General features: G+C 42.0%; 1 protein-coding gene across 1 annotated transcript in view; it reads right to left on the bottom strand.

Moving 5' to 3' along the window:
* Nucleotides 1-26,723, bottom strand: part of PSD3 (pleckstrin and Sec7 domain containing 3) — a 769,411-nt gene that overhangs the window by 638,975 nt on the left and 103,713 nt on the right. The window contains exon 4 of the mRNA XM_059155883.1: nt 17,495-18,361. Coding sequence (XP_059011866.1) covers nt 17,495-18,241 — 747 coding nt within the window. The 5' untranslated portion in view covers nt 18,242-18,361. The remainder of the gene's footprint in view (nt 1-17,494; nt 18,362-26,723) is intronic.

Genomic DNA, 26,723 nt, shown 5'->3' on the forward strand with positions numbered 1-26,723 from the left:
CATCTTGGTTCTTTCCACAGTTTGGCGACCATGGCCATTGCTGCTATAAACATTGGGGTACAGAAGGCCCTTCTTTTCACTACATCTGTGTCTTTGGGGTAAATATGCAGTAGTGCAATTGCAGAGTCATATGGAAGCTCTATTTTTAATTTCTTAAGGAATCTCCACACTGTTGTCCAAAGTGGCTGCACCAACTTGCATTCCCACCAGCAGTGTAGGAGGGTTCCCCTTTCTCCACATCCCCTCCAACATATGTTGTTCCCTGTCTTGCTAATTTTGGCCATTCTAACTGGTGTAAGGTGGTATCTCAATGTGGTTCTAATTTGAATCTCCCTGATGGCTAGTGATGATGAACATTTTTTCATGTGTCTGTTAGCCATTTGTATGTCTTCATTGGAGAAGTGTCTGTTCATATCTTATGCCCATTTTTTGGATACGATTATCTGTTTTGTGTGTGTTTGAGGAGTTCTTTATAGATCCTGGATATCAACCTTTTGTCTATACTGTCATTTGCAAATATCTTCTCCCATTCCATGGATTGCCTCTTTGTATTGTTGACTATTTCCTTTGCTGTGCAGTAGCTTTTGATCTTGATGAAGTCCCAAAATTTCATTTTCGCTTTTGTTTCCTTTGTCTTTGGAGACATATCTTGAAAGAAGTTGCTGTGGCTGATATCGAAGAGATTACTGCCTATGTTCTCCTCTAGGATTCTGACGGATTTCTGTCTCACATTGAGGTCTTTTATCCATTTAGAGTTTATCTTTGTGTACAGTGTAAGAGAATGGTCGAGTTTCATTCTTCTACATATAGCTGCCCAATTTTCCCAACACCATTTATTGAAGAGACTGTTTTTTTTCCACTGTGCATTTTTTCCTGCTTTGTCAAAGATTATTTGACCATAGAGTTGAGGGTCCATACCTGGGCTCTCTACTCTGTTCCACTGGTCTATGTGTCTGTTTTTATGCCAGTACCATGCTGTCTTGGTGATCACAGCTTTGTAGTAAAGCTTCAAATCAGGTAATGTGATGCCGCCAATTTTATTTTTGTTTTTCAACATTTCCTTAGCGATTCGGGGTCTCTTCTGATTCCATACAAATTTTTGGATTATTTGCTCCAGCTCTTTAAAAAATACTGGTGGGATTTTGATCAGAATGGCATTAAAAGTATAGAATGCTCTAGGCAGTATAGACATTTTAACAATGTTTATTCTTCTGATCCAAGATCATGGAATAGTCTTCTGTCTTTTTGTGTCTTCTTCAATTTCTTTCACGAGTGTTCTGTAGTTCCTTGAGTACACATCCTTTACCTCTTTGGTTAGGTTTATTCCCAGGTATCTTATGGTTCTTGGTGCTATAGTAAATGGAATCAATTCTCTAATTTCCCTTTCTGTACTTTCATTGTTAGTGTATAAGAAAGCCACTGATTTCTGTACATTGAGTTTGTATCCTGCCACGTTACTGAATTGCTGTATGAATTCTAGTTAAACTTGTGATTTATAGTAAGAAATGTGTATTTGGTCTTTGTCCCTTCCTCAGCTTAGTGGTCCTAAAACCCTTGGAATGTCCTAAGTGTTGAGGGCCACAAAGATGTCTCTTGTTATGTTAATGAAGTAACTTTTGCAAAGCTAAAGAGAGCTGGTCCCTTAGGAACTAACCTATGATAAGTCTTGGAATTACAGTGCAGCTCTCCCTTCTGCAAGGGAGGGGAGGACAGCAGATTGAATTCAATTACCAGTCGTTGATGATTTAATCAATCATACCTGTGCAATTAAGCCACCATCAAACCAGAAAAGGTGGGGCTCAGAAAACCTTTGGGTAGGCAAACAATGGAGATTTGGGGAGAGCTGCACACCTCCCCAGTGAGGGGAAGGAAGCTCCATGCCATTTCCTCACACCTCACCCTATGGTCTTTTCCATCTCGCTGTTCCTGAGTTATATCCTTTTATAATAAACCGGTGATCTACTAGATCTGCTAGAGACCGTAAACTGTCTTTCTGAATTCTGTGAGCTCTAGCAAATTAATTGAATGCAAGGAGTGATTAAGGAGAGCTCCAATCTAGAGTCAGTAGGTTAGAAACAAAGGTGACCATCTGGTCTGGCCTCTAAAATGGGGGGTTGGGGGGAGAGGCAATCTTGTAGTACTAAACACTCAACCTGTGGGATCGGACGCTATCTCCATGTCAGTAGTGTTAGAATTGAGTTGAATTGTATGGTACCCAGCTGGTATAGAATCACTTGGTGGTGTGGGAAAAAGCTCCACACACTGGAATTTGGAACAGAAGTAGATCATAGTTCTGGGCACTCCAGCCCTATTTCAGATGCATCCTGATGCTACAAAAAGCATAAGACTTAGACAAAGTTTTTAATATTAATTTTTAGTGTGTTATGCTTAGCAATGTTTAAACCTTTTCCCCTGAACCAATCATCTTTGCAATTAATACTATCATCTTAATACATCATGTAAACTTTAAAACGCAAAATAAAAAGTTTAAAAGATGAGATAATAGAAACATAAAATGGGGTACTATCTCTTTCTTTTGGTGCCAAATAAATTGTCTTGTGCATCCCACTTTTTACATCGTTGCCCACTTTGGACACATCTTGTGCTGGGCAAGACTTGTAGATAACTAATATTTATCAAAGACCTATGTGCAGTTTTTCTCCCTTGGCCCTTGCATCAGTTCTAGAGTTCCTATTTCCAGTCCCAGCCTAACCAGCGGAACTGTGACTTGCAGAGCCCATGCTCCTTCAGCCAAGATGCCTTGCAGGGAGAGCGCCCAGGGAGGGCCTAGAGGGGGTGGGGGGGGTAGGCAGCTGCAACAACTGCTGGAAGCTGGGGTGAGGCTCTCTCCAATTGTCACATAGTTAATACGATTATGTTTGAATTTAAACTTTGGTCCCAGGATCTGTGCTTTCTCCTGCTTTGCTATCCTGTTTAAGATGGCTCTGAACTGTAACACAAGTATAAATAAAGGGTGGTTTTCCTTCCAAAATTTAAAAAAAAAAAAAAAAAAAAGGACACTGGATCTACTGGAACTAACCAAGCAACTTGAATCTTGAATCTAGGATATTGAATCCAGAGAATCAGCATAGTTTATCAAGAAATTTTTGTAAAACTAAAATTTTCTTTAGCTCTTTCCTTTTTACTTAGGCCAAGCAGACCCAGTCTTAGTGTTTTGTTTTTAGAATGTAGTCTAATAACTAAAAGCTTCTCCAAATCATTTAATGGGCAGAATAATTTATTGACATGAATTTGTGAATTTTCTCTTCTTTTTTTTTTTTTCCCCAGTGCTCTTCCCTTTAAGCCAAGCCTTCTGCCATGCCTTGGAGAAGTTTATATGTCAAAACACAGTGTCTCTCAAGACATTTCCCATCTGTTAGAAGACACTAAAGATCCTAAAACAAGTTTCTGGGAGAAGGGGGTGCTGCCTGAGCCTGGCAAGTGGTACAATGTGAGTCCTGTTTAATCTTGGGGGACTGCTCAGAGGCAGTGCCCTCAGGGAAGTTTTAAGTAGGAGAGGGCAAAAATTAAAGGAAGGGTGGGTGTGTTTATGAAATGACTTGCTCTTAGTTAGGATTTTATCAAAAAATCAGGCATGATTTCATATTTCTGCCTCCTATTCCCAACCTTGTTTTAGAATCTGAAACAAATTACTTCATGCTTCTAACTACAGAGAGCTCTCTTTTGTTTTCCTGTAGTCCTGAGCTTCAGTGCATTTCCTTTTCTCCAGGTCCATCAGTTCTGGACTGCAGTAGATGATGACTTGATGGAGAATTCACATACTAGTTTCACATAACACAAAAGCTACGATTAGACACAGAAAGTAATAGCCTTGGTCTTTATACTTGGAGGTGGAAGAGGGTAAGGAAAGGAATCATCGTTCAAACCTACAGGTAGAGAGAGACCTCAACTGCCCGCCCCCAACCACCCACCCAATTCCTGACTTGTCTACTTCCTATGTGTTCCTTTTCTCTAGAAGCAGAGAGGGAGTCCAGACCCCAGGCCCTGGGGCACAGAAGCAATGGAGCTGCCAGACCTGAAGGCACACAGCCTTGAATGAAAGGCAGTCTGGCAAAGGTTAGGGTGGGTGGAGTATTGGTGATCAAAATGGAGCTGGTCATCGAAGTTGGATCGAGGCTGGAGTTCCCCAGCATCTGCATATTCTGTGGTAGGCATGGGCCCAAGTGCCTTACAAATTAGAAATTAATTCATTTTTCCTATCTGGTAGGAACTCACAGATGAGGAAACTGAGGTACAGAAAGACTAAGTAACTCACCCAAGCAAGCCTACCTTGCCAGGAAGGTGTAGGCAGAGCTAAGCCTCATACGTGGAGTCTGGCTTGGTCTGTGCTCTCAAACATGGCTGACCATGTGCTGAAGGAGCAAGTAAATGCTCCTTCAAGAATTCATGAATGCTGGGATGCCTGGGTGGCTCAGTTGGTTAAGCAGCTACCTTCAGCTCAGGTCATGATCCCAGTGTCCAGGGATCAAGTCCCACATCAGGCTCCTTGCTCGGCAGGGAGCCTGTTTTTCCCTCTGCCTCTGCCTGCCATTCTGTCTGTCTGTGCTCACTCTCTCTCCCTCTCTCTGACAAATAAATAAAATCTTAAAAAAAAAAAAAAAAAAAAAAAAAAGAATTCACGAATGCTTTCGTACCATGCAAATCTTTTGACCCTTGGCCCAATTTTAGTGGACAGGAAACCTTGATAATATCCAGACTGAATTTATTGCTAGTGCAGGAAGATGGGGATATGGAGCAAGATTTTAATGTGATTTATGAAAAATAATGAAATGGCTCTTTCTGTGAACATGGTGATGGCTTTTGATACCTGTTATAGTTATAGTTCTTGAATAACTTATTTTCTTCTTTTTCCTGTTCTTAACAAATCAGGAACTAATTTTTTCACAAGGCAAAGTCTCTTGCACATGCAGGATAGACTAGGCAGGCCTGCAAAAGGGGGGATCTTAATGCTATGGGTTCTTTGGCCTGTCTTCATGCTTAAGGAGCCTGAGAGGTCTCAAAATCATTTGTCTGGGAAGAAAGGTGCAGAAAAGCCAATGTATATATTACTGTTGTGAACTGACATATTGTTATAGTGCCACAAAGTTCCAAACCTCATTTTTCTTCAGAGGCCACATTCTGCTCACTCCCAGCCTGGATCACCTGCTTTGATTTGCTGTCCAAATGACAGAATCCTTCACATGCTATAGACAAGATTGTAGTCCTTACACAAGGAGACACATTCAAAGAGGCATCCCAAGCCCAACCACCCCTCCCTACCTCCCTGCACATGCTGACAAGGAAACAGATTCAGATTCACTGACTTTGATCAAGCTTACAGGACCCATTCCTGTGTGTCTGCCATCTCTTAGCAACGCTTTGCAAAGTGGCCTTTATCAGTTGCCATCACTGCCTGCCACCTGGGAAGGGAAATCTTCCAGGGTGAGGAGAAATCTCCATCCCAGGGGAGGCTACTACCTCTCTCTATTGCACAAAGAGAGTGCAGACTATGGCAGTCCAGGTCCAGATTTTCTGGTCCTGACTCCAAATTCTCCAATGTTGCATTAAATGATGCTTATTTTTGTGCTGAAATATGTGTTTTTTTTCATGGTATTTTTTTTTTTATTCAGTAAATGTGGTCTATTATTTTAAATTTATTTTTTATATTTTGAATAAAAGGTGTAAACTTACAACACAGAAATCCTAGTTTTCAGTTAGGAAAACATTCACTCTATGTGTATATGATTATATTAGTTGTTACGTTCCTTATTAATAAATAAGAAAATTCACAAGTGAACTCAGGAGAAACTCCATACTCAAATCCTCTTTATAGTCTATCAGTCAGCCATGTTTTTCCTTTCTTCTCTCAGAAAGCCCCTGAGGCTCGTCTCCAGTATGGATCTTCCCCTGACAAAATGGAAGAGAGGTGGTGACTTCTCTCCCCAAATCATGAGGCCATCACCAGAGTGCAGGCCAACACTATTATCACCCAAAGTTGCAAGCCTTTGTCCTTATTCTGCTGATGTTTCTTGTATATGTCTAAAATGCCTCTTTGCGTATAGGTCTATTTGCCTCAAACTTCAGGCTTATAGAAAGCAGGAGAAGAATCTCCCACCTGTTTTATGCCCAAAGAACCTACAGAAACATTTAAAAAATTCTTTTAACAATGCTTAAAGTAACTTACAATAGTCAACAGTATAATTCCTTCTAGTTGGACTCTTGTAATGTTTTTTTCTTTTCCCAAAGGGCCCCAGCGGCTGCAAACAACAAGACAGCCCAGTACATGCACAGAAGGCAACCAACCATAAATGGTTCACAAAACAGAATAAAAAGGTGAAATTGCACTTTGTAGAGAACTGTAAGGAACAGTTCACTTCCTAAAACAGATTGAGGATGAAAATAGAAAGAATTTTGCCATTAAACTTTCTCAAATGGTATGAAAAGTAAGAATGATTATTTATGGTGAAAATACTTATTTTGTAGGTTATTCAAAACATGGAATAAAGCTGATTCTTCAGGAGAATAGTTATCACCATTGAGGGGACATCACTCACAGAGATTATTTGCAAAGTAGATTGTGAAAAGTAGGTCAACAAGCTGAGCCAAACAGAAATATTATGGTAATTCCTTGGCCACAGGCCCACCCAAGAAATCCCTAAACATCTGTCTAAGCCACAGGAGAAATATATTATCGTAAAAATACCATTTTGCTGAAGTTATGATCCCATAGATAGTATGAGATTTTATTCTACTTTGGATTGACTCCAACAGTGCCAGCTACCTCTTGCTTGACAAGTCACCAGCCTGGAGGCCTCATAGTTTAATGCTTTGCAAATGTGAAGTAGAGGAACTAAAGGACATGAGGAAGGAAGTGAAGGAATTAGTAAAAGAGGAGGTTGCTTACAGTGACTATGTCATTAACAAATTAGAGGTTATACTAATGGGGCGCCCATTATGTGCAATACATTTGTAATAATAGAAAGATTTTATTAATTTAAATCCTAAACATCATTATCCTAAACAAAATCAAACTTTTTAAGGTTACAAATATTGAAAGGATCTGCTCAATTGTCTATCATTAGAATGCAGTTTCATTCAGGGAAACCTCGAATGCTTGAGGAACTGGAGTATTCTCCCCCTCTACCTGACTTACTACTTCAGGAATTCGTCATAGCTCTATAGCTCAGAACTAGTGGTGCCTGGGTGGCTCAGTCGGTTAAGCGTCTGCCTTTGGCTCAGGTCATGATCCTGGGGTCCTAGGATCAAGCCCGCATCAGTTTCCCTGCTCAGCAGAGGGCCTGCTTCTCCTTCTGCCTCTGCTGCTCTCTCTGCTTAGATTCTATAGTTCAGAACTAAAGGACTTTGAGGGAAAAATGAATGTTCCCTATCATCCGGAGGAAGTTAAACTATGTGCCTCAAGGATTTTTTTCCATAAGATTAGGAAGAGGGTAGCAGGAATATTAAATCCTGCAATCTGTACAGTAACTATAGGTACCTGTAGCAACTATAGTAATCTGTAGACTAACTAGGGAAGTTACTTCACCAATGCACCCACTCTTCCCTTAATTTCAGTGTTCCTCTCCTGTTCAAAACTCTCCAACAGCTCCCCATTGTAGGTAGAATAAAATTCAAACTTCTTTCTGAGTCTGTGAAGCTCTACATGATCTGTCCCTTCCTGTGGCTTTGACTTTTCTCGTAACTAATGCTCACTAATGATCCTGCAGGTACGTGGGACTCTTGTGCTAAGCCTTGCATTGAACCTTCCCCTCTCTGATCTTCCATGGCTGGTTCCTGCCTGTCATTCAAGTCTTAATTCAAAAGTCACCTCCTCCGTGAGGACAGTTCTCATCACACAAACTAGACTATTCTTTCTAACACCCCTCATCTCATCACCTCCTTCTGTTTTATTTTCTTCCAGGTACCAGTCACAATCAGAAGTTGTATGTTCATGTCTTGTTTTCTTGTTTCATTTGCTGCGCCTACCAGAGTATGTGAGCTTGTCTTATTCACTGCTGTATCCCCAGTGCCTAGAACAATGATCAAGAAATAGTTATTGAATGAATGAACCCAGAAGTTATTTCTTTAGCAATTATTCATCCAGATTGAAACCATAGTTACAGAGAGCAAAAGTATCATGTCTGAACACACAACACGCACACAAAAATCTGTATTAAAACTCTTGAGATTTTCTGGTAGATGAGCCACTCAACCCCTCACTTTTACTTTCCATAATTAACACACTTGCTTTATAATTTTAACAAATTTGTTAGTTTAGTTATTTGTCAGTTTCCTGGCTTGTGGTGGATTTTAAAAAGTCTCTTAGAAGTCAGCACGCTAATGGCAGTAAGAGGGAACAGGTCAACATGAAGGAAACTGAAAAATGACTAAAAAACAGTAAGAACTCAGAGAACAGAGTATTTGTACAAAGCAAATTGTCTTACAGATGAAAGTTGCCAGCAAACAATATTGCTATTATAATAATTACTTATCAAGAACGTTAAATTATGTTGCATATACATCTAAAGAAACAAGATAATAGTAAATATCAAGTGCTTCTTAGAAAAGATTTTATCCAAAATGTTATTTTTTTAATCTTTTAAAATGGGGTGGAAGGAAAGGACTTGAGCCCACAGTATTAAGAATTATACCAGCCGCAATTAATTAAGTACCTCTGATAAGAGGCACTCTGCAAACATTAGTTTATTTAATGCACTTAACCACTAACTACATGAGATGGGTGTTATTATTTCTTCTTCTTTCCATTAAAGAAGTTGAGGTTTAGAAGTTTTTGTTTTTGTATTTTTTAAATATTTTGTTTATTTGACAGAGAGAGAGGGAACACAAGCAGGGGGAGTGGGAGAGGGAGAAACAGGCTCCCCACTGAGCAGGGAGCCCAATGCGGGGCTAGATCCCAGGACCCTGGGGTCATGATCTGAGCCGAAGGCAGATGCTTAACAACTGAGCCACCCAGGCACCCCCAAGATGTTATTTTTTATTGCTATTTGAAAGGGCAAACAGAATTTGGTTTTCTGAGAGAATTATTTCTGTGGAACACGTTAAAGAAAACTTCCTTCCCTCCTTCCTTCCTTTCTTCTCTCCTTCCTATTTCCCCTTCTTCCCTCCGGTCCCTCCCTTCTCACCAAGGGCAGGTGCAGCTAACCAAGTCCTTCACAGCATGGATGCCTGGAAAACACGGATCCCAATCTGACTCTGAACACCACCAGCTCTGTAAACATTTATGTTGTTCTCGTTGCTCTTTTCCTGATCTTCGCTTGATCTCTTCTTCATCTTGATCCTTATTTATATTTCCCAGATCTGATTCTTTTTTTTTTTTTTAAGATTTTATTTATTTATTTGACAGAGATCACAAGAAAGCAGAGAGGCAGGCAGAGAGAGAGGAAGGGAAGCAGGCTCCCTGCTGAGCAGAGAGCCCGATGCGGGACTCTGGGATCATGACCTGAGCCGAAGGCAGAGACTTTAACCCACTGAGCCACCCAGGCGCCTCCAAGACCTGATTCTTTATTACTATTTACCTTTACCATTATTTTTATTTATTATTTCTACCATAGTTGAAATTCTTTATGGAAAAAGATGGAAAAATGTAACAAACTCCTGAGATCTTTCTTCTTGTGGCATGGGATAAATGGTGTGACATTTTACTTTTTCCTTCATCATATAATCACTTAGAGAATTCAATAAAAAGAAACCAAGCTCCTTGCTGATAAAGTAGGATCTTCAAATAATACGACACTATAAGTGCTTGAGTAATGCCCTGAAGATTTTTGGCTCACATAATCTGCTGGACCCAGTAATTGAAAGGTTAATACAAAACCACACATCCTGAAAATTGAAAGTTAAATTCCAAAAAGTTAAAATTGACTAAATATAATCACGGAAATATGCACAACACAAAGGGCAGCCAAAAAAGGATCACAGCTGCTGATGACTTCAGAAGGAGGGAAAGGGAACCTCTAAAACCTGTAGCCCCACACTAGCCCAACAACGTGAACTGTATGGAACCATCATTCCTTCTTGCACCCACCTTTTGCTTTGTTTTTGTTTTTTTAAAAGATTTTATTTATTTATTTGACAGAGACAGAGATAGCGAGAAAGGGAACACAAGCAGAAGGAGTGGGAGAGGGAGTAGCAGGCTTTCTGCGGAGCAGGGAGCCACATGAGGGGCTCAATCTCAGGATCCCAGGATCATGACTTGAGCTGAAGGATGGTTAAGGACTAAGCCACCCAGGTGCCCCCCACCTTTTGTTTTCATTGGTATGGTTCAGTTCACAGAATCAGTATAACCCAGTTCAAGGAATGTGGCTTATCTTTACGATTTTCGTTGTTCTGACATGGGTCAGGAGTCCCAATGAGTTGCTATGAAGTGGGAGAGATCACATGTAGAATCTGAAATGGTAGTCTGCCTAGTACAGAATCTCACTTTCACTAAGTACTTAGATTTGTTGTTATCTTCCAGCATCCTATGGTCTCCGAAAAGTCTACGAAGAAGAAACATATTTGAAAGAGAAAATTTACAACGTCATAGCCAGTATCAAATTCTAGAAGTAAATCTATTTATTCATAAGCCGTATCAGGTAAGAATTTAATTCTAATATATTGCTTAGTTCAGTTGTGCTCTTTTTAAAAAATCTCCCCAAAGGCTATAAAAACTGGCTTCCTTAAAATTTGAGAAGGCTCAGATAGGACATTTACACAAAGTGATCACTTTATAAATTTAGTTTTCAGCTCCATGCAAGTGTTTTTGGTCATTTATTAGGTTGTTCATTCAAATTAGCTCCCCTCTTTTCCATGTTCCATTAATTTCTAGAAAATGTCCCATCATCATTGGGCTTCAGCAGACCTGATAGTGTCTCGTCAGCTGTTCCTGCCCCTGCCTCCACCATCGTAAACTGGGGGACACCCAACCTGTGCTGGACCAAGGAGCCTCCTGCTGGGGGATTGGGAAGTAGGCCTAAGGGCTCCAGTCTTAGTCTAAATTGTCTCTAAAGAAAGGAGATACAAACCTGGGAATTATGGGTTGTCATCCTCCCCACTGCGGAAGAGGGAATAGAGGAAGCAGATGTGCAGAAAGAGAAAACATGATTCAGAGACCAACAGAGAAAGGAGATACAGAGAGAGCCCTGAAATCTCTGGAGCCCTCACCAGTTGGTCCTGAGGCCCATCCACATCTCCACATCTCCACATCTTAGGGTCCTGAAGTCCTAGGGTTTTATGAGACTCTACTCTTACACACATGTGTTCTTCCAATGAGTGCCCTGCATTTGGGATAAAGTATCCTTGAGGATTTCAATTATACACAACCAAGAATCTTAACTAAATCTTACAAGTAGAACACTTTTGTCCAAGGGCACAAACCTTCAAATTTAAACTGAGGCAATCTGTTGGAACTAACTCAAACTAGTTAAGTGAGACAAGTCTCTTCACCATTCTGGGTCTTAATTTCTGATTAGAATTGATTTCCAAATAATTCCTTTCCTGAATAATTGATTCCAGAGACCAAAACACAGAACAATTCCTTTCAGCATTTATTTCCTTTTTAATATGAGAGAAAAACAAAACAAAACTTTTTGTAGAGCTATAAAAAACACTAAATTTTAGTCTCTTTGTCCAAATGTCTCAGGCTAAACTAATACTTGACTAATGCAGCTAATATTTTATAAAAAAAAAAACAATTAACAGTTGGTGTAAAGTGTTCTAAGATATATTTAGTTCTGGGGTGCCTGGCTGGCTCAGTTTGTTTAGCATCTGACCCATGGTTTCAGCTCAGGTCATGAGACAGAGTCTGGAATTGGGCTCTGCACTCAGCAGGGGATCTGTTTATGATTCTCTCTCTCCCTCTCCCTCTGTCCCTCCCCCTGCTTGCACTCTCTCTCTAAAAGTAAATAAACGTTTTTAAAAGAAAGTATTTAGTTCTTACTTACCCTGTGAGGAGACATTTAATTGTACCAATAAAGATGTTTTCCAACTCACAGTAACTTCTAAATATGACGGACTTTCAAGGATTTGTCATCAAAAGCTGTAGTTTTGGTTGACTTTTAAAGCAGGCACACATGGATTGGTAAGAACTTAGAATCATAGAACTAGATGGGAGGAAAGCAGTCTAATCTTTTCATGTTATAGACAAGGAGTTAAGATCCAGAATGAAGAGACTTGTCCATCCTTAGCTAACTTAAATCAAAGAGAGGGCCAGAGTTTCTATGTCCTAGCTCCCATTCCAATTGCTATTCTGTATGTCACAGGAACCCCCAACCGTGAAGTGGCCCATGTGCTCTCTGCCCTCTTCTCCCGGTCAAGATGCCGCAATGCATATAGTTCCTTGAGGGTAGCACTGGAGGGTAGCATATAGATCATTGAGGGTAGTAGAATGATCCCCAGGACTTCTGTGTTTGAACGTGAAAGGAAAGGGTAAGGAAAGGAAAACAGCAAGAAAATGTTGTCATGGGAACACAGAGGCAAACCACAAGATAAAAAAGAATTGAAACCCGTTCTGCTATCTCAGACTTCATTTATTCAAGTAATAAATCAAGACATCTGTATCAAAACCAATGCAGTGTAAAATGGACTAAAGATAAGCTTTTCAATCCCAACAGTACTGTCTCCTAAGTACCAACATCTTTTAAAAGGGTCACCATTGCCATTTATCTCTATTGCTGTTTAAGTTACTATGTGGGCATTTGTGCAAGCTCTCTCTTTGTTCTAATTTCTTTTTTAAAATTCTAAATTGCTCACCAAGAAGGTTTAATTTAAAGGTAGAATTATCTAGAATACTATTTTATGTGCAGAACCATTTCTAAACTTATGACAGGCCAGACAAAGTCAACAGACTTAGGTAGTTAAGTTTCTACCCCAGATAACATAAATGACCTTTTCCAGGGGCAGCTTAAGTATATGGGGAGGGGATAGGGGTCAGTATTCAATGCCAGAAGGGAATTTATTCACCTGGAATCTGGTCAGAGAAGGAAATATCAATCATTTGGGGACCGACAGCTGGGAATTCTGTCCTTAAAATTCCATGGTGGGATTTGTTTTGTTGTTCTCAAAATGCACTGATTCTTTCATTTCACTGAATGTTAACCAGCCTTGCAAACTTTCATTCCTTCCTTTATTCACTCATTCAACTGTTAAGCCCCAGGCACTATGTTAACCATGTATATAAACACCCTCGTGTCTACTGAAGTCCCAGATCTCCCCGAGAGAGGCTAGCTCACTAGGTATCTTCCTTGCAGAGAGGTCATTTGACAAAATTATTAATCTTTAGGGACAAGCTGATTGTTTTAATACTTCCATTTCATCACAGTTTCATTACCTCTCTCGATTCGTTGATTCATACTTTATACAGAGTGTCAGAACTGGAAAGACCTCAGAGAATAAACATGATATCCTAGCTTTGTTCAATGAGTTGTTAGTGGCCACTTAGCTAGTTAGTACCCAGAACCAGAGCTTCCTTTTTCATCTCTTAAATTCCAGTGCCAGAGAACTTTACTCTAAATCAAAACTTCCGATCAAAAATTTAATGTACTTTGGGGCATCTGGCTGCCTCAGTCAGTTAAGCATCTGCCTGCACTCAAGTCATGATCCCAGGATCCTGGAATCTAGCCCCGCATTGGGGCGGGTGGGGGGGGGTCCTTGCTCAGCAGGGAGTCCACTTCTCCCTCTCCCTTCGCCTCTGCCTGTGCATGCAGCCTCTCCCTCTCTAACTCTGTCTCTCTCAAATAAATAAATAAATAAATAAATACTCTTTTTAAAAAAATGCACTTTACAGACTTATATTTCAGACATTTATCTTTTTTATAATGCAAAACACTCCAAGACACAGAAAGTTAAAAATATTTTTTTCTAGTCTGCTTGATAAGGCCTCCCTATAGGACAAATAGGACTGCACTTCCCTCCACTACCTTAAAAAAGAAATACCGATTCCTGCCTCCCTCCCACATAAACCTCCCATGGACTCCTTGTCTGTCCTGCTCACTTTATCCTGTTTTGTAGACCTGACCACTCCCGGAAGCTGGTGATAAAAGCTCAAAAATGTGATTGCTTTTGAGATGACTAGGAAGAGAAAAAGGAAGACCAATGGAGAGAGGTAAACTTTCTGGGAAATTTAAAGCTATAGGTGAAAATTTTGTGGGATTTAAAAAATGGTATTTGGGGGGGGGGGAAATTTTGTCATTTATATACAAAAAGTCATTGTTATCTCAAAAGATAAAATACGTAAGATATGAAGACCTAATTTTTTAAAAATTGGAGATTTCTTAAAATCATTATAGAGAAAGTTTTTCTCCCTCTCTTGTGTTGTGTCTGTTTTCTTTATCTTTAGTTAGCCCCCAATTCAAGCCACACATTGACAGTTCCTCTCGTTCCCACAGAGAGGCAGCAGAACATGGGGTCCAAGAAATGATTAGGGCAGCCTCTTGCCTCAGACCATGGAACAATTTCTGATTCACACTGACAGACTCACCACAGGAATGTTATAGCCCTCAGCTGGCATTGCCAGGAGCTGGAACTCTACATCTTCCAAACCCAGGCCTTCGCTGCTTCTAGAAAACAGCGCTTATTCACACAAGGCTAGTCACTCGACCTGATATTCCCGACGGTCCTTCTCCTATCCTTCCCACCGGAGAAAGTAGGAGAATAGTGTCCCAGGTTCTAGGAAGTAGTGGGCTGCCTTCCAAGAAAACCCCCCTCTCAGAAGACACTGAGAGATGGCTGAAAGAGCTCTGGCGTCTGAGTGGATACTTGAGCTCTGTCCTGAGCCGCCATGTCCTAGTCATAGGACCCAGAAAATTGCTGATCATTCCTAAGCATCTTGTCTTCTTATCCGTGAAGGGGAGATAATAATAATATATATCCTCACAGAGTTTTGAGTTTTCAATAAGAGGAAATAGTGCATTGGAAGCCCTATGTTGGTCACAGAGTGCTATAATTATTTTTTATATAAATTAGGAACGAATTTGATTTGATTTGATTTGATTTGCTGCGCTTATGCCCTATGCTAACTTGGAAGGATTTAAGTCAATAATTTTCACATTGGAGCCCATTTGTTTCAACTGTGAGAGGATAAATTAAGCCATCTGCAGCATTGCTAAGAGGAGTGTTTACACTTGATCCAGATTTTTCTGCTTGGAAAGTTGATATATGAACCTCAGTCCTATCATACACATGTAGTATATGTAGGCTTTGCTTCCGTATAGCCAGCATTTCACTTTAACAAATATAATTGATCACATTTTTCATGAGTATATCAAGCAAAATTCCCATTATGGGTAATCAAGGGCTTTCCATTCATAGGTGATTAGAAGATGTTTTTAATCACCCTTCTGCCTCTTTGCTGTGACTTATACAGCTATGAGAAGCATGAAAAGACTGGAGAATTTTCATGCACTAATTTATCAAGTCCAGACACTTTAATCTACTCAGGACTGCACAGATGGAAAATCTATCTCTGTTAATTTCCTCTTTCACTAACACAAAAGACCAGGCAGGGGTCACCTTGTTAATAATAGCCATAAGGCATTTAAAGGACTTGTGGTCTGAGGGTGCTAATTTCCCAACTTGCCTTCCTATGGTGGAGGTAATCACAATATCTGACCAGCAAACTCAAGGTTTATTTTTTTTAGCCAGGCTTCCTCCTAACCACCTCAAGTCCCACCCTGCATGGACCTCCTACCCTGATGCCCCACAGATTTGCCTCTCTTCTTCTCTCTCTTAATGCAGAGCTACTGACAGTCCCTTTTACTGGTTCAACACTTTCATACACAAATCTAAGTTTTGTTCCAGAATCTTGCAATCCCTACTTTAGATGGAGGCAGATATCTCAGAGCCTGTTAGCAAAAGTGGCTACATGAGGCAGACAAGGTAAAAAAATCTACCCACTTGGACCAACTCCCAAGGTACCTTTCCCTTGAGAAATGGTAACAGTTCTGAGGCTTGGGCTTATATCTAGAAGACAGGAGGGAAGAGTAGGAAAAGATGGAGTTTTCAAGTTATCAGACCAGCATTCAAATACATAAACAACTACTGTGTGACCCCACATAGAGAGACAGGGCTCTGACGCATGGGTATGTCATTCCTTCTAAATCCCTGTAGGAAATGAGTGATACAAGAACTAGGAAGGAATGTAAACTATTTCTTAAGGAAGCATGCTAGCATCTCTCTTCTTCCAAGAGTTCCCCTGAATAGAACTTGCGCTCATCCTTTCTCCCTGATTCTTAATTGTACAGGCTCCATGTTAAAAGGGGAAAGGGAAAGGAAGGATGGTGTGGAGGAGATGTAGGAGATAGCCACAGAGCATGTAGGAGATAGCCACAGAGTCTAGATGAAGCCACACCACTTCTAAGCCCATGGAAGACCCATTTTCTTTTCTTTTTTCTTTTTTTTTTTTTTTTGGAAGACCCATTTTCTGATGTTGTGAATTTCATCCACTTCTCCTGTTAGGTCCCTGAGAGTCCCCTCCATGTCAAACTTCCACATATCCCAACAAGAATCCCTACTCTTCTGTCTCATCCCAGCAACACCAACAGACAGACTCTTCCTCACCCTCACTGCTGTCACCTATGCATGTGCAAAATAGAGCAAATTGTTCATGTTGTGAAGAAAAGGAAAATAAAAGCATAAGGTTTTATTTTGCTCACCCATTTTCGGAGCCATACACCTGAACTGGGGGGAGAGAGCACCAGCACCATGAAGAGGTGGGGTCAGAGATACAGAGAATAAGACGCTAAGAACAAAGTGTCAGCATGGCTGTGATTGGGCGTATAGCCCTGAAGAGCTGGAAGATACCCCGAGGATCACATAGAATGACCTACTGCTCCCTTACTGCTGGGAAATGGAGGCCGGCAGGCTGCTGGTGCCCAGATCTACATATCCTCAGTGGGGCAGGGGAGGGCGATGGAAGTAGATGTGGGCCTTAGAAGGTCAAGCATGTAAAACTGTGTCTGAGTTCCAAGCTGTACCCCAGTTCTGAAAACCTTCACAAAATCCAGTGAAGCCTCCTCAAAGCCCTCACAGTCTATTCTGGAGAATAGGTTTTGCTTTTGCCCTTTTGTTTTTGGCAGGCAGAGGATTTTTGCCTAGCCACTTCTCAGTGCCCCCATCTGGGACTGGGGATATGGGCCTCTATTCCTCTGGGAGGCTCAGTAGAGGTCTGCATGCCTCCTTTGCCCTTCCTCCGGCCTTCCCCTAAAAGTATGTACTTCCTCGCCTAACTTTACTTCTCCTATTTTTGGCAGAAATCTCGGGAAATAGTTATTCACTCTCTCCTTTCAAACAAGTTGTTGTTAATGGCAGAGAAGGTGGCAGAACACGGAGGAAAGATACAGGCCCAGGACCGGGGGACTGTGGCTGGCGACTACCTCCGCTACTGAGGTGTATGCCATCCATGGAGGAACTGGGAACACTCGTGGGCTCATCTGTCCCCACTCGATTCCTCTTCTAGGGGAACAGCTGGAGTCTGGGGATTCAGCCACACACACTTTCTTACCTTGAGAGGCAGAGTGGCAGGCGGGGCGGGGTAGCTCTGGCTGGTCTGAATGTGCGGAGAGTATCTGTAGAGCCTTGCTCTCCTGGCTCGCCCTGTGGTGCCAGTGCCCTCCTCATAGCTCTTCGGGAGCACCTGGCAGGTGGCAACAGCTGTCTTCAGCGTAACACTTTCACCCCTGTCAGTAGGGTGAGCCAGGTTGGCCTGTGGAACTGAACATCCCAAGGCATCCCAAGACCAAGGGTCCGTGCTCCACAGGTCCTGGGGGGCAGAGATGGCTGGCCAGTGCTCCCAGCCCATGGAGGAATCGCTGCTTTCATCGCTCATTACGGGAGCTGGGCTAGGAAGGCTGCATGACAGGGGCTGTAGTCGTCCAAATTTCCTGGAGGCAGTGGCCAGGGAAGGTCTGTGACGTGGGGATCTGCAAACGCCACCCCTCCTTCCATCCAGATCCTGGGGTTTTTCCTCTCTCTCCTCCTCCTTCAGAGCAGAGCAACTGAAAGCAGCTGGTTCCTCAGTCCCAGAGCCCCCCTTCTGCAGCAGGCGCAAGGGAGGAGCAGCCAAGCCCTGTGTGCGCCTGAGGCCCCGGCCTGCCAAGAGCCCAGTCCTGGGACTTGGGAAAATGTGTCCCTCCTCCGGGCCCCCTGGGGCTGCTGTAGAACGGGAGGGGAGAGCTCCAGCAGGGGGGGCCTGCAGCTGGATGAAGAGGAAGGAAGTTCTCATCTGCTGTTGCTCAGGCTGTTCAGCCATTTCCTCCAAGAGGGTAGGGCTGGCTCTTGCCAGCGTCAAGCTTCAGACCTCGGTGTCCAGTGAGGCAAATGCTGGCAGCTGCGGGCAGACGTGACTTGGCCCCATGGTTCCAATGACAGCCTGAGGAAGCAAAGGACACACCTTCAGCCCCCCAGGAGGAATCTTCAAGGAGCAGGGGTCCTGTTGGCTTTGGTACTGGACTCAGCACTCACTGCACAGAATCACAAAAACAGACAGAGCCCAGTCTAGGAGTGAGGGCTGGGAGGGAACAGTCAAGACTCTGCCACTCTCACCGTGGTGTGTCTGACGGAATCCCTTTGTCTTAATTAAATGCCCCCTTCCCTATATTTGAAATGAAGAGGCTGAAGTTACTTGTTTCACTGTTGAATCCTGAATTCCATACTTGCTACACCTGTTCTCGTGTGTCTGACAGGGGAGAGGCTCTGTGATTGACAGACGAAACCTCCAGGACACTTCAAAGTGTCCTTTTAATCTCCCTTGCCTGCACGGATAATGCACACTTGTGAACAACTTTAATGTTTTAATGAATTTCCTCTTTAAATCCTGTGGTTATTTAGGAGTTCCCCAGGAGTCCTACAGTCCCACATCAAAATACTTGGCGTCATACACACAAGTAAATAAAAATAAAGAAATAAAGGGGAAAAGAGAGACAGAAAGATAGAAAAAAAAACCAGAAAATAAGAAAAACAAGCTGGTGACAAATCAGATGCAAGGGGCTTTTGTTCATTTTAAACACTTCATCCTCTTGTGAGAACTGTAGAAATCCACCTGAAAATTCATTGAGTAATTCACTTGCAGGGTGTTACTATAGGCTCAATACCTCTCACAGTGGAAAAGAACATTCTGAGTCCTGTGGCCTTGTCCCTGAGGAATGAAGAGGGAGGGAGGTGGGAAAGGTCTTTTCTTTCTCAATGATGACATGACGGAAAGAGACCCCGGATATTATGCTAGGAGACGAACTGAGCCCAGAGCCCAGAAAGTTGGCTGCTTGGCAGCACACGAGCCTGAGCTGTCCCTCTCCCTGGCACCCGGCCATTACCTTCCACTGGCATCACCCCTGGAGTAATGCAGGGCCATGGCCCTGGCTGACCACTGCTGACCAGCGCAGCTTGGGTTGTTCTCAGGATGGGTGCCGGGGTCTCTCCATTTATTTTTATTGTTAAACATCTTCACACAACCTTTACATCCAAGGTGATGGCAGCTCTGCTCACATTTCCAGACAGTTGACAAAGGACTCAGTGTACAGCTACTGAGAAATGTGCCAGAGCTGTCTTGTGTAGGCATGGGACACCGTAACTCCTTTCAACAAACACCATTACAGAGAAAACTTTAGCAAAACAGTGTTCTCCCATCCACTGAAATAATGACATGTTGATGTGATCACACTATTTTCAATAAAAGTCCAGTGTGAGTGTTGGCTGGTGTTCTTATGCAATTTACTCACTCTCCTGTCAAAGTATTCGCTTGGACACTAACCACTCAGCACACATTAGTTTGTTAACGGATTTACTGCTAAGAAGGCCAGAAAACTTTTGTGTTTGTACAGGACAGGGATTTGGGTGAGAAGAAACCACCATTTTGTTTGAGCCTCTACAGGCGCCAAGGATCCCACAGGTGCTTTGCATGCCTTATGTGATTCAAGGCAGAACGCAGTCCCATGAGGAGGTGGCCTCACCTTCATCTTGCAATTGAGGAATGTGCAGCTCAGGGAAGTGAAATGATTGCCAGCTGCCTGTTTCCCACAAGTGCAGATGGGCCAGGGCTTTAAAGAGCTGGCAGAGCAGAAGTCTCACCTCAACTCCAACCTCCAAAGAAAACTATGTAGAAAAGAGCTCTGGTGGTAGTGGTGGTGTGCTCGGGACACTTCTCTCTTACACCTTTTTATATTTTTAATTTTATTTATTTATTGTTTATTTCATTTCTAGGTTGTGCAGGCTTGGAATAGCAGATGTTGCTATAGAGTTGACAGAAAGGCTAGTAGGACTTACTTGGAGGTCACACGTAAGACACCTCACTAGGACACTCTTAAGTATTTGGGGGGAACCTTAAAGGGAATCTGGAGTTCTATACGAGAAGTTGGGACAAGTGCCAGAGAAACATGGGTTTCTGCTATGGTGTAAATAGCACTGAGATGGAGAGCATGTGCTATGGTGACAGACAGATATTTCTCTGAATCCACTGTGTGGCTATGTGACCTTGAGCAAGTTACTTAAGCTCTCTGATCATTAGTTTCTTATTCTCTAAGATGAGGTAACAATACCTACTTTATAGGGTTGCTGAGAGGATTAGGTGAAAGTGTATGTAAAGGGCTTAACTAGCATAGCAGCTGGAACATAATGGTCTAACATTTATATTAGCAACTTTTAGAATTTATAGCTACACACTACTAGAGAAAACTGGTCGACCCAATGGAATGGTTTGAGCTGTGGCATTAAATGTTTGTATTCCATCACGATGGGCAATCACACACATTTTCATACTTCTCATGTGATCGGTAAGCATTTTTTAAAAATTCATTCATTTAATCTTTTTAAAAAATTTTTTTTTATTTTTTATCAACATATAATGTATTATTAGCCCCAGGAGTACAAGTCTGTGAATTGCCAGGTTTACACACTTCACAGTACTCACCATAGCACATACCCTCCCCAATGTCCATAACCCAACCCCCGCCTCCCTGCCCCCTCCCCCCAGCAAACCTCAGTTTGTTTTGTGAGATTAAGAGTGTCTTATGGTTTGTCTCCCTCCCAATCCCATCTTGTTTCATTTATTCCTTTCCTACCCCCTAAGTCCCCCATGTTGCCTCTCAACTTCCTCATATCAGGGAGATCATATGATAATTGTCTTTCTCTGATTGACTTATTTCACTCAGCACAATAGATGGGTAAGCATTTAAGAGCTAAGAAATTAATTGGGATGAGGGAAGACTCTGTAGTGAATTGGAGTCTGGACACTTGTGCTTGAGTCCTGGTGTGATCATTTATTAGCTATGACTCACAGCAAGTTTCTGAACTTCAGGGCATTTACCTGAGCAAAATAAATTTCTGTCTTTCCTGCCTTACAGATTTATTTTGAAGGTCAAATGGGATAATCTATGTAAGAATATATTAGGTCTTTAAGTCAGCATGGATTTTGTTATAATAATATCACCAATAACTCTAAGTCATTGTCTCTGATTTCTCTGAAAACTCAAGGTTTCTTTGTCTGAAAGGATTCTAGGTTGACTCCTAACACCACTTTACCTTCAAGATTCATAAGGTGTGATTGCAAACAACAGGGAACTTAAATTATAGTCTATTTCTGGTAGTGACTTCTTTTCATTACATTTAGAGAAAAAAGAACATTCTAGAATTTTAACAAGGGTGGAGTAGGGAGTGGGCACTGGGAAGGTAGATCAGAGTACTTGCTTTTCTCATTTAGGCATTATGACAACTTTAGGAAGTAGGCAGCATGATTCCCCTTTTAGAAACAGAGAAAAGGGGCATCTGAGTGGCTCAGTGAGTTAAGAGTCTGCCTTGGGCTCAGGTCATGACCCCCTCTTACAATTGAGCCCCATGTCAGGGCTCCCTGATCAGCGGGGTGTCTGCTACTCCCTCTGCTTCTGCCCCTCCCCCCTGCTCTTGCTTTCTCTCTCTCTCTCAAATAAACAAATAAAATAAAATTGAAAAAGAAATGCAGAAAAGAGAAAATAAGGGAAATGAAGTCACTTGCTTAGATCAACATGGTTTGAGAGGGTAGAAATTTGAGATTTTCATCCAGGTCTGGCTCTTTCCCCTCACTAGGATGGGTGGACCCAATCAACATAGTTTGTTCAGCCTGTGTGTACTTCCCATCTCCAAAGCCTGGATTCCCAGGAAAGACCTATTCACCATACATGTGTTACATTTGCTGATGAGGGAAACTCTCTAAAGGTTGCCTGGTATTTTTAAGAGGTTAAATGATTCAAGATTATACAAAATGGTACAATCAAGAGCTGTTGTCTGAGTTAAAGATAAGTAATTCTCCCAGGAATGGTGATTCTAGAGAACGAGTGTTAGAGGGGAATCTGGGGAATCCCAAGGATTCCTGGAAATATTCTATTCAGAGTTTAAGTCAAAGGAGTCACAACCTGCCTCTCCCCAGTCATTCATTCTCACAGAAGGTGGCATCCACAGTGGTCCACCCTTGGCAATTAAACTGGGAAACTTCTGGGGTCACTGTGTCCAATGTGTTTGTGACCTGTTGGTCATCCACAGCCTGACGGGAAGGAAAGGAGGTAGTAACTAGAGCCTCTCCTGTTATATGTGTTTGGAAAATGCATTCTGGAGTCCAAAAAGAATGAGAAGCAGAGGTAAGGGTGGGGTATGAGACTGAGGAAGAGTTTGGCAGAAACAAAACCTGAATGGCTAAGGAAGCATGAAGAGGCCAGAGAGAGTATGCCTAGGGCAGGGACATGGACTGAACTGAAAGACACACCTAGGAGAGTCCGAGCAATGTCAGTCATAAGTGCTGAGCATTCCTATTCATGACATTTCAAATAAGGCTTCAAGATTCTTTAGGTTATTCTCTCTGTTGGTTAGAAATACACTTTACCTCACAGTTGTGGCTTATATAAGGAGATTTGCATAGTAGTGAATGTGTGAATGCCGACGTTACCTGTTACCATTACTGAATGTCTACTATATGCCTATATATTTATATCTAATCTTCACAAGAAGGTAAATATTAGAGTCACTGGCTCAAAGCAGACACTGAGGTCTGCAGAAGTTAAACTTTTTTCCCAAAGTGACATAGCAATTAAGTGGATGTGGACTCCAGTCTTTCAGTCTCCAAAGTCTGTGCTCTTTCCATGTTGCCACATTGCTTCCAAATGCATCTAATTAGGGACCAACTTTATATTCTATTTTACAGAGAAATACTTGAGATTTGGAGAGATGAGAAAAAAAGAAAAGAAAACTTTTCTCACATTTGTTTCAAGTACCAGGGCACAGGGTCCCCTCAACTCCTGCACCTCTTACTTTCTTCAGACTCACTCCCCTGTGACCACTTTTTGTCTCTCCCCAAAAAGCAACCTCGGCTCATTTCTTCAAAACTTGACACCATGTCAGGTATTCCCCCTTGCGATGATTATTTTTGGAAGAACCAGATGGAGTTTTCCCATTTCCATCCTGTTTCTGTTTCCTTTACTGTCTGCCGCCTTGACCCCACACACATGGGTGTGTTTTGAGGGACTCGTGTTTTAAGTTGGTATGTGCCTGCCCCAGCATCTGATCACATAGGCTGACTGTTTCTGAAGTAAATGGAAAAAGTTCTTGAACAGACGAGAGTGATGGCCATGAGGAATTTAAATGCTCTGCTCTGTGTCATGCCTGCATGGCTGTCTTTTAGTTCATGGTTTCTGAAGCCTTTTCCACTGTGGAAGCACTGGACTGTCAAACGTAGGGAGCAGGCTCCACTTTACAGAGGGGGTGGGGAGGGATACGGACAGTTTGTGGTATAAGGAGTGAGGTTTGAGGTGTTTGTGTTCTGAGACCCAGGTCAGAGGCAGAGGCTATACCTCCCTCACTTCATCTCTAATTGTTCCAGATTGTTCCTCAGTGAAGCCATCCTTACGGAGTGGTGAGTTTGCCAGTAGCAGTCTTCAAAAAACCTTGATTAGATGAATAGGGATTGTGTCTAAGTGTACTTTTTTAAATAACTAATTAGAGGAAAAGACACATCTCTGCTGAACTCCATAATAGCTGCAATTTTATCTAGTCTCACCGTGTGCCAAAGACTTCCCATTTGCTATCCAGGTAAGTATGCAAGAGGCCATAGGATGAAGAAATTGAGGCCTGGAGAGATGAAGCACCTTGCCCAAGGTCATTAACAGGAGGTGAAGCCAGCACTTGAGCCCTTTTTGTCCTAACTCCAAACAGGGGCCAAGGGCCTCTCAGTGCATCCCTGTCCTTATTCAAGACCACTCCAAGTCCCTTCAGTGCTCACTCCATCCCCATTCAACAGATTTTACTAGCTGCTGCCACATCGGTCTTCTAAGAACCCAAGTCAATCATGCCCATGACCTGTGGTCACCAGTCCCCAACATAAAAATAATCTCCACCACTGGTTTACCTGTGCCTTCCCCCTTTTTTTCCCAGACTTTTCTCCCACTGCTTTTCCATGTGACCCCCCTCAGGCAGGTGTGTTCCTCATGCAAAGCTTTCACGGAGATGCTGGCTTGAGCCCCTTCCCTCTCTGTCTTCTCCAACTATGCAAACACTACTCCCTTCTGGGGTCCTCTATAGATTCTACCAGCTTTCTGACACCTTTGCCAGACACTCCAGCCATCAGTAATCCTTTCTTTTCTAGCATTTTCTGTCAACAACATTTATTCTAATGCCAGTCACATATTGTTCCCTGTGGTGAAAGAAAGAGAAAAGAAAGGAAAGGAAAGAAGTTTCCAAAAAGCTTTAGAATTTTTCTTTTTGCTAACTCCTGACTCAGTACCAAAAATCCAAAATATTTTAGTGTCACAACTCTTCTGCCATAAGTAAAACATTTGGCTTAGTTGTATACTCAGATCAGAATCACATATTGATAACTTTTTAGATATACCAGACAATAAGTTCACTTGAAACACTATTTAATTATAACTAATTCAGCAGTGAATTTGCAAAGCTGTATGTGTGTGGCATACCAACTTGCACAATGAGGCAATGTTTAAAGGAAGTGAAAGAGGTTTTATGATAATAAATACATAAATTATAAATAAATAATAAAAACAATTACTAGACACATATTGATTGAGCATCTACTCTCTACCCTGCAGTAATAAAGCCCCCGCATAAAGGCTCTGATGGGAAAACACAGTGATCTTCAGCTCTTGGGAGTCTGATCTTTTGCTCTATTCCCTAATTCCTGCAAGGGCAAAATGATCCGGAATCGAACCAGTCTCCTGGATCAATGTTGTAAACACAATTTCTCTCCTAAGAAAGGCATGATGTAATCCCTTAAGTAATAGGAAGGGAGAAGTCTAGAATATAATTAGGCTAGATGATATTTGGGGGTACTTATCCAAAATAGATTCCCTGCTTTGTTTTTTAGCATTTCTGGGCCTCTGTTATAATTCTTGACAGGTGCTTCAGATCAAAGGAATGATGGTCACTGGAGATAGGCCTAGGTTTTGTTTTGGAGAAGAGGAACAAAAAGAACAGAGCCCTGACCAGCTTGCAGGTCTAGCCCATACCTCACCAGGAGCACAGATTCTATCTCTATTTGTGAAAAAAAAAAAAAAAACAAAAAAAAAAAATCTGCCCTAACTCAGTGTTACTGAATAGTTACCATGTTAGGACTACAGAGGAGAATTTTAATTCTGATGCTTTCTTTTAAGAGAAGATGCTTTCTTATCTTTTTGGAAACTTCTCAGATGCTTTCTTTTAAGATAAGACAAATTGATTGAACAATTGCAGCTTTATTTTAATTTTATCTTATTTAAATTCAATTAATTAACATAGAGTGAATATGCTAGAGGTCGGTGATTCATCATTTGCATATAACATCTAGTGCTCATTGCATCACACACCCTCCTTAATGCCGGTCACCCAGCGACCCCATCCCCTCACCCCCCTTCACTTCAGCAACCCTCTGTTTCCTATGTTAAGAGTCTCTTGTAAGAGGTTTGTCTCCCTCTCTGATTTTTGTCTTGTTTTATTTTTCCTCCCTTCTTCTATGCGCCTCTGTTTTGTGTCAATTGAGGTTTCTAACATCAGTGGCACATATGTCATTGCCACGAAGGGACACAAATTCCCCATTTCAACAAATATTGTTGAGCATCTCCTGTGTGGTAGGGACTGCGGAGGTAAGTATGCACTATCAGTGTCCAGAAGCAGCTTCCATCCAGCAGGGTGCTGCCTATGTGGAAAACTCTGAATCCAGACACAAGTAAGTAAATGTCCTTAGAGGCAGTGAGGCCAAAGAGCTACAGGGCTCAGAAGGGGACACTGGGGAGAGTTAACGGATGAATGCTATTATGGCCTGAATGTTAAGGTCCCCCCAGGATTTATAGGTTTAAACCTCATCCCAATATAATGGTATTTGCAGATGGAGCCTTTGGGAAGTAACAGGTCACGAGTGTGGGCCTTTTTAGTGGGGTTTGTGTCCTTGAAGGAAGAGGCCAGAGAACTGTTCCTTCTCCTGTCATGTGGGTACACACCAAGAAGTCAGCAATGTGAACTGGGATGAAGGCTCTCGTCAGACACTGAGTTGGCCGGCACCTTGATCTTTGATTTGTTTGACTACAGAAGAGTGAGAGGTAAGTTTCTGCTGTTGATAAGCCACCCGCTTTATTGTATTTTGTGAAAGCAGCTTGAACTGACTAAGACAGAAATTCATACCAAGAAATGGGACACTACTACAACAAATAACCTAAAAATGTAGAAGCAGCTTTGAAGCTAGATTATAGGTAAGGGCAGGAAGAGTTTTAGTTGCCTGTTAGACGAAGCTG

Source organism: Mustela lutreola, chromosome 18 (genome assembly GCF_030435805.1).
Source record: "Mustela lutreola isolate mMusLut2 chromosome 18, mMusLut2.pri, whole genome shotgun sequence".
Classification (NCBI taxonomy): domain Eukaryota; kingdom Metazoa; phylum Chordata; class Mammalia; order Carnivora; family Mustelidae; genus Mustela; species Mustela lutreola.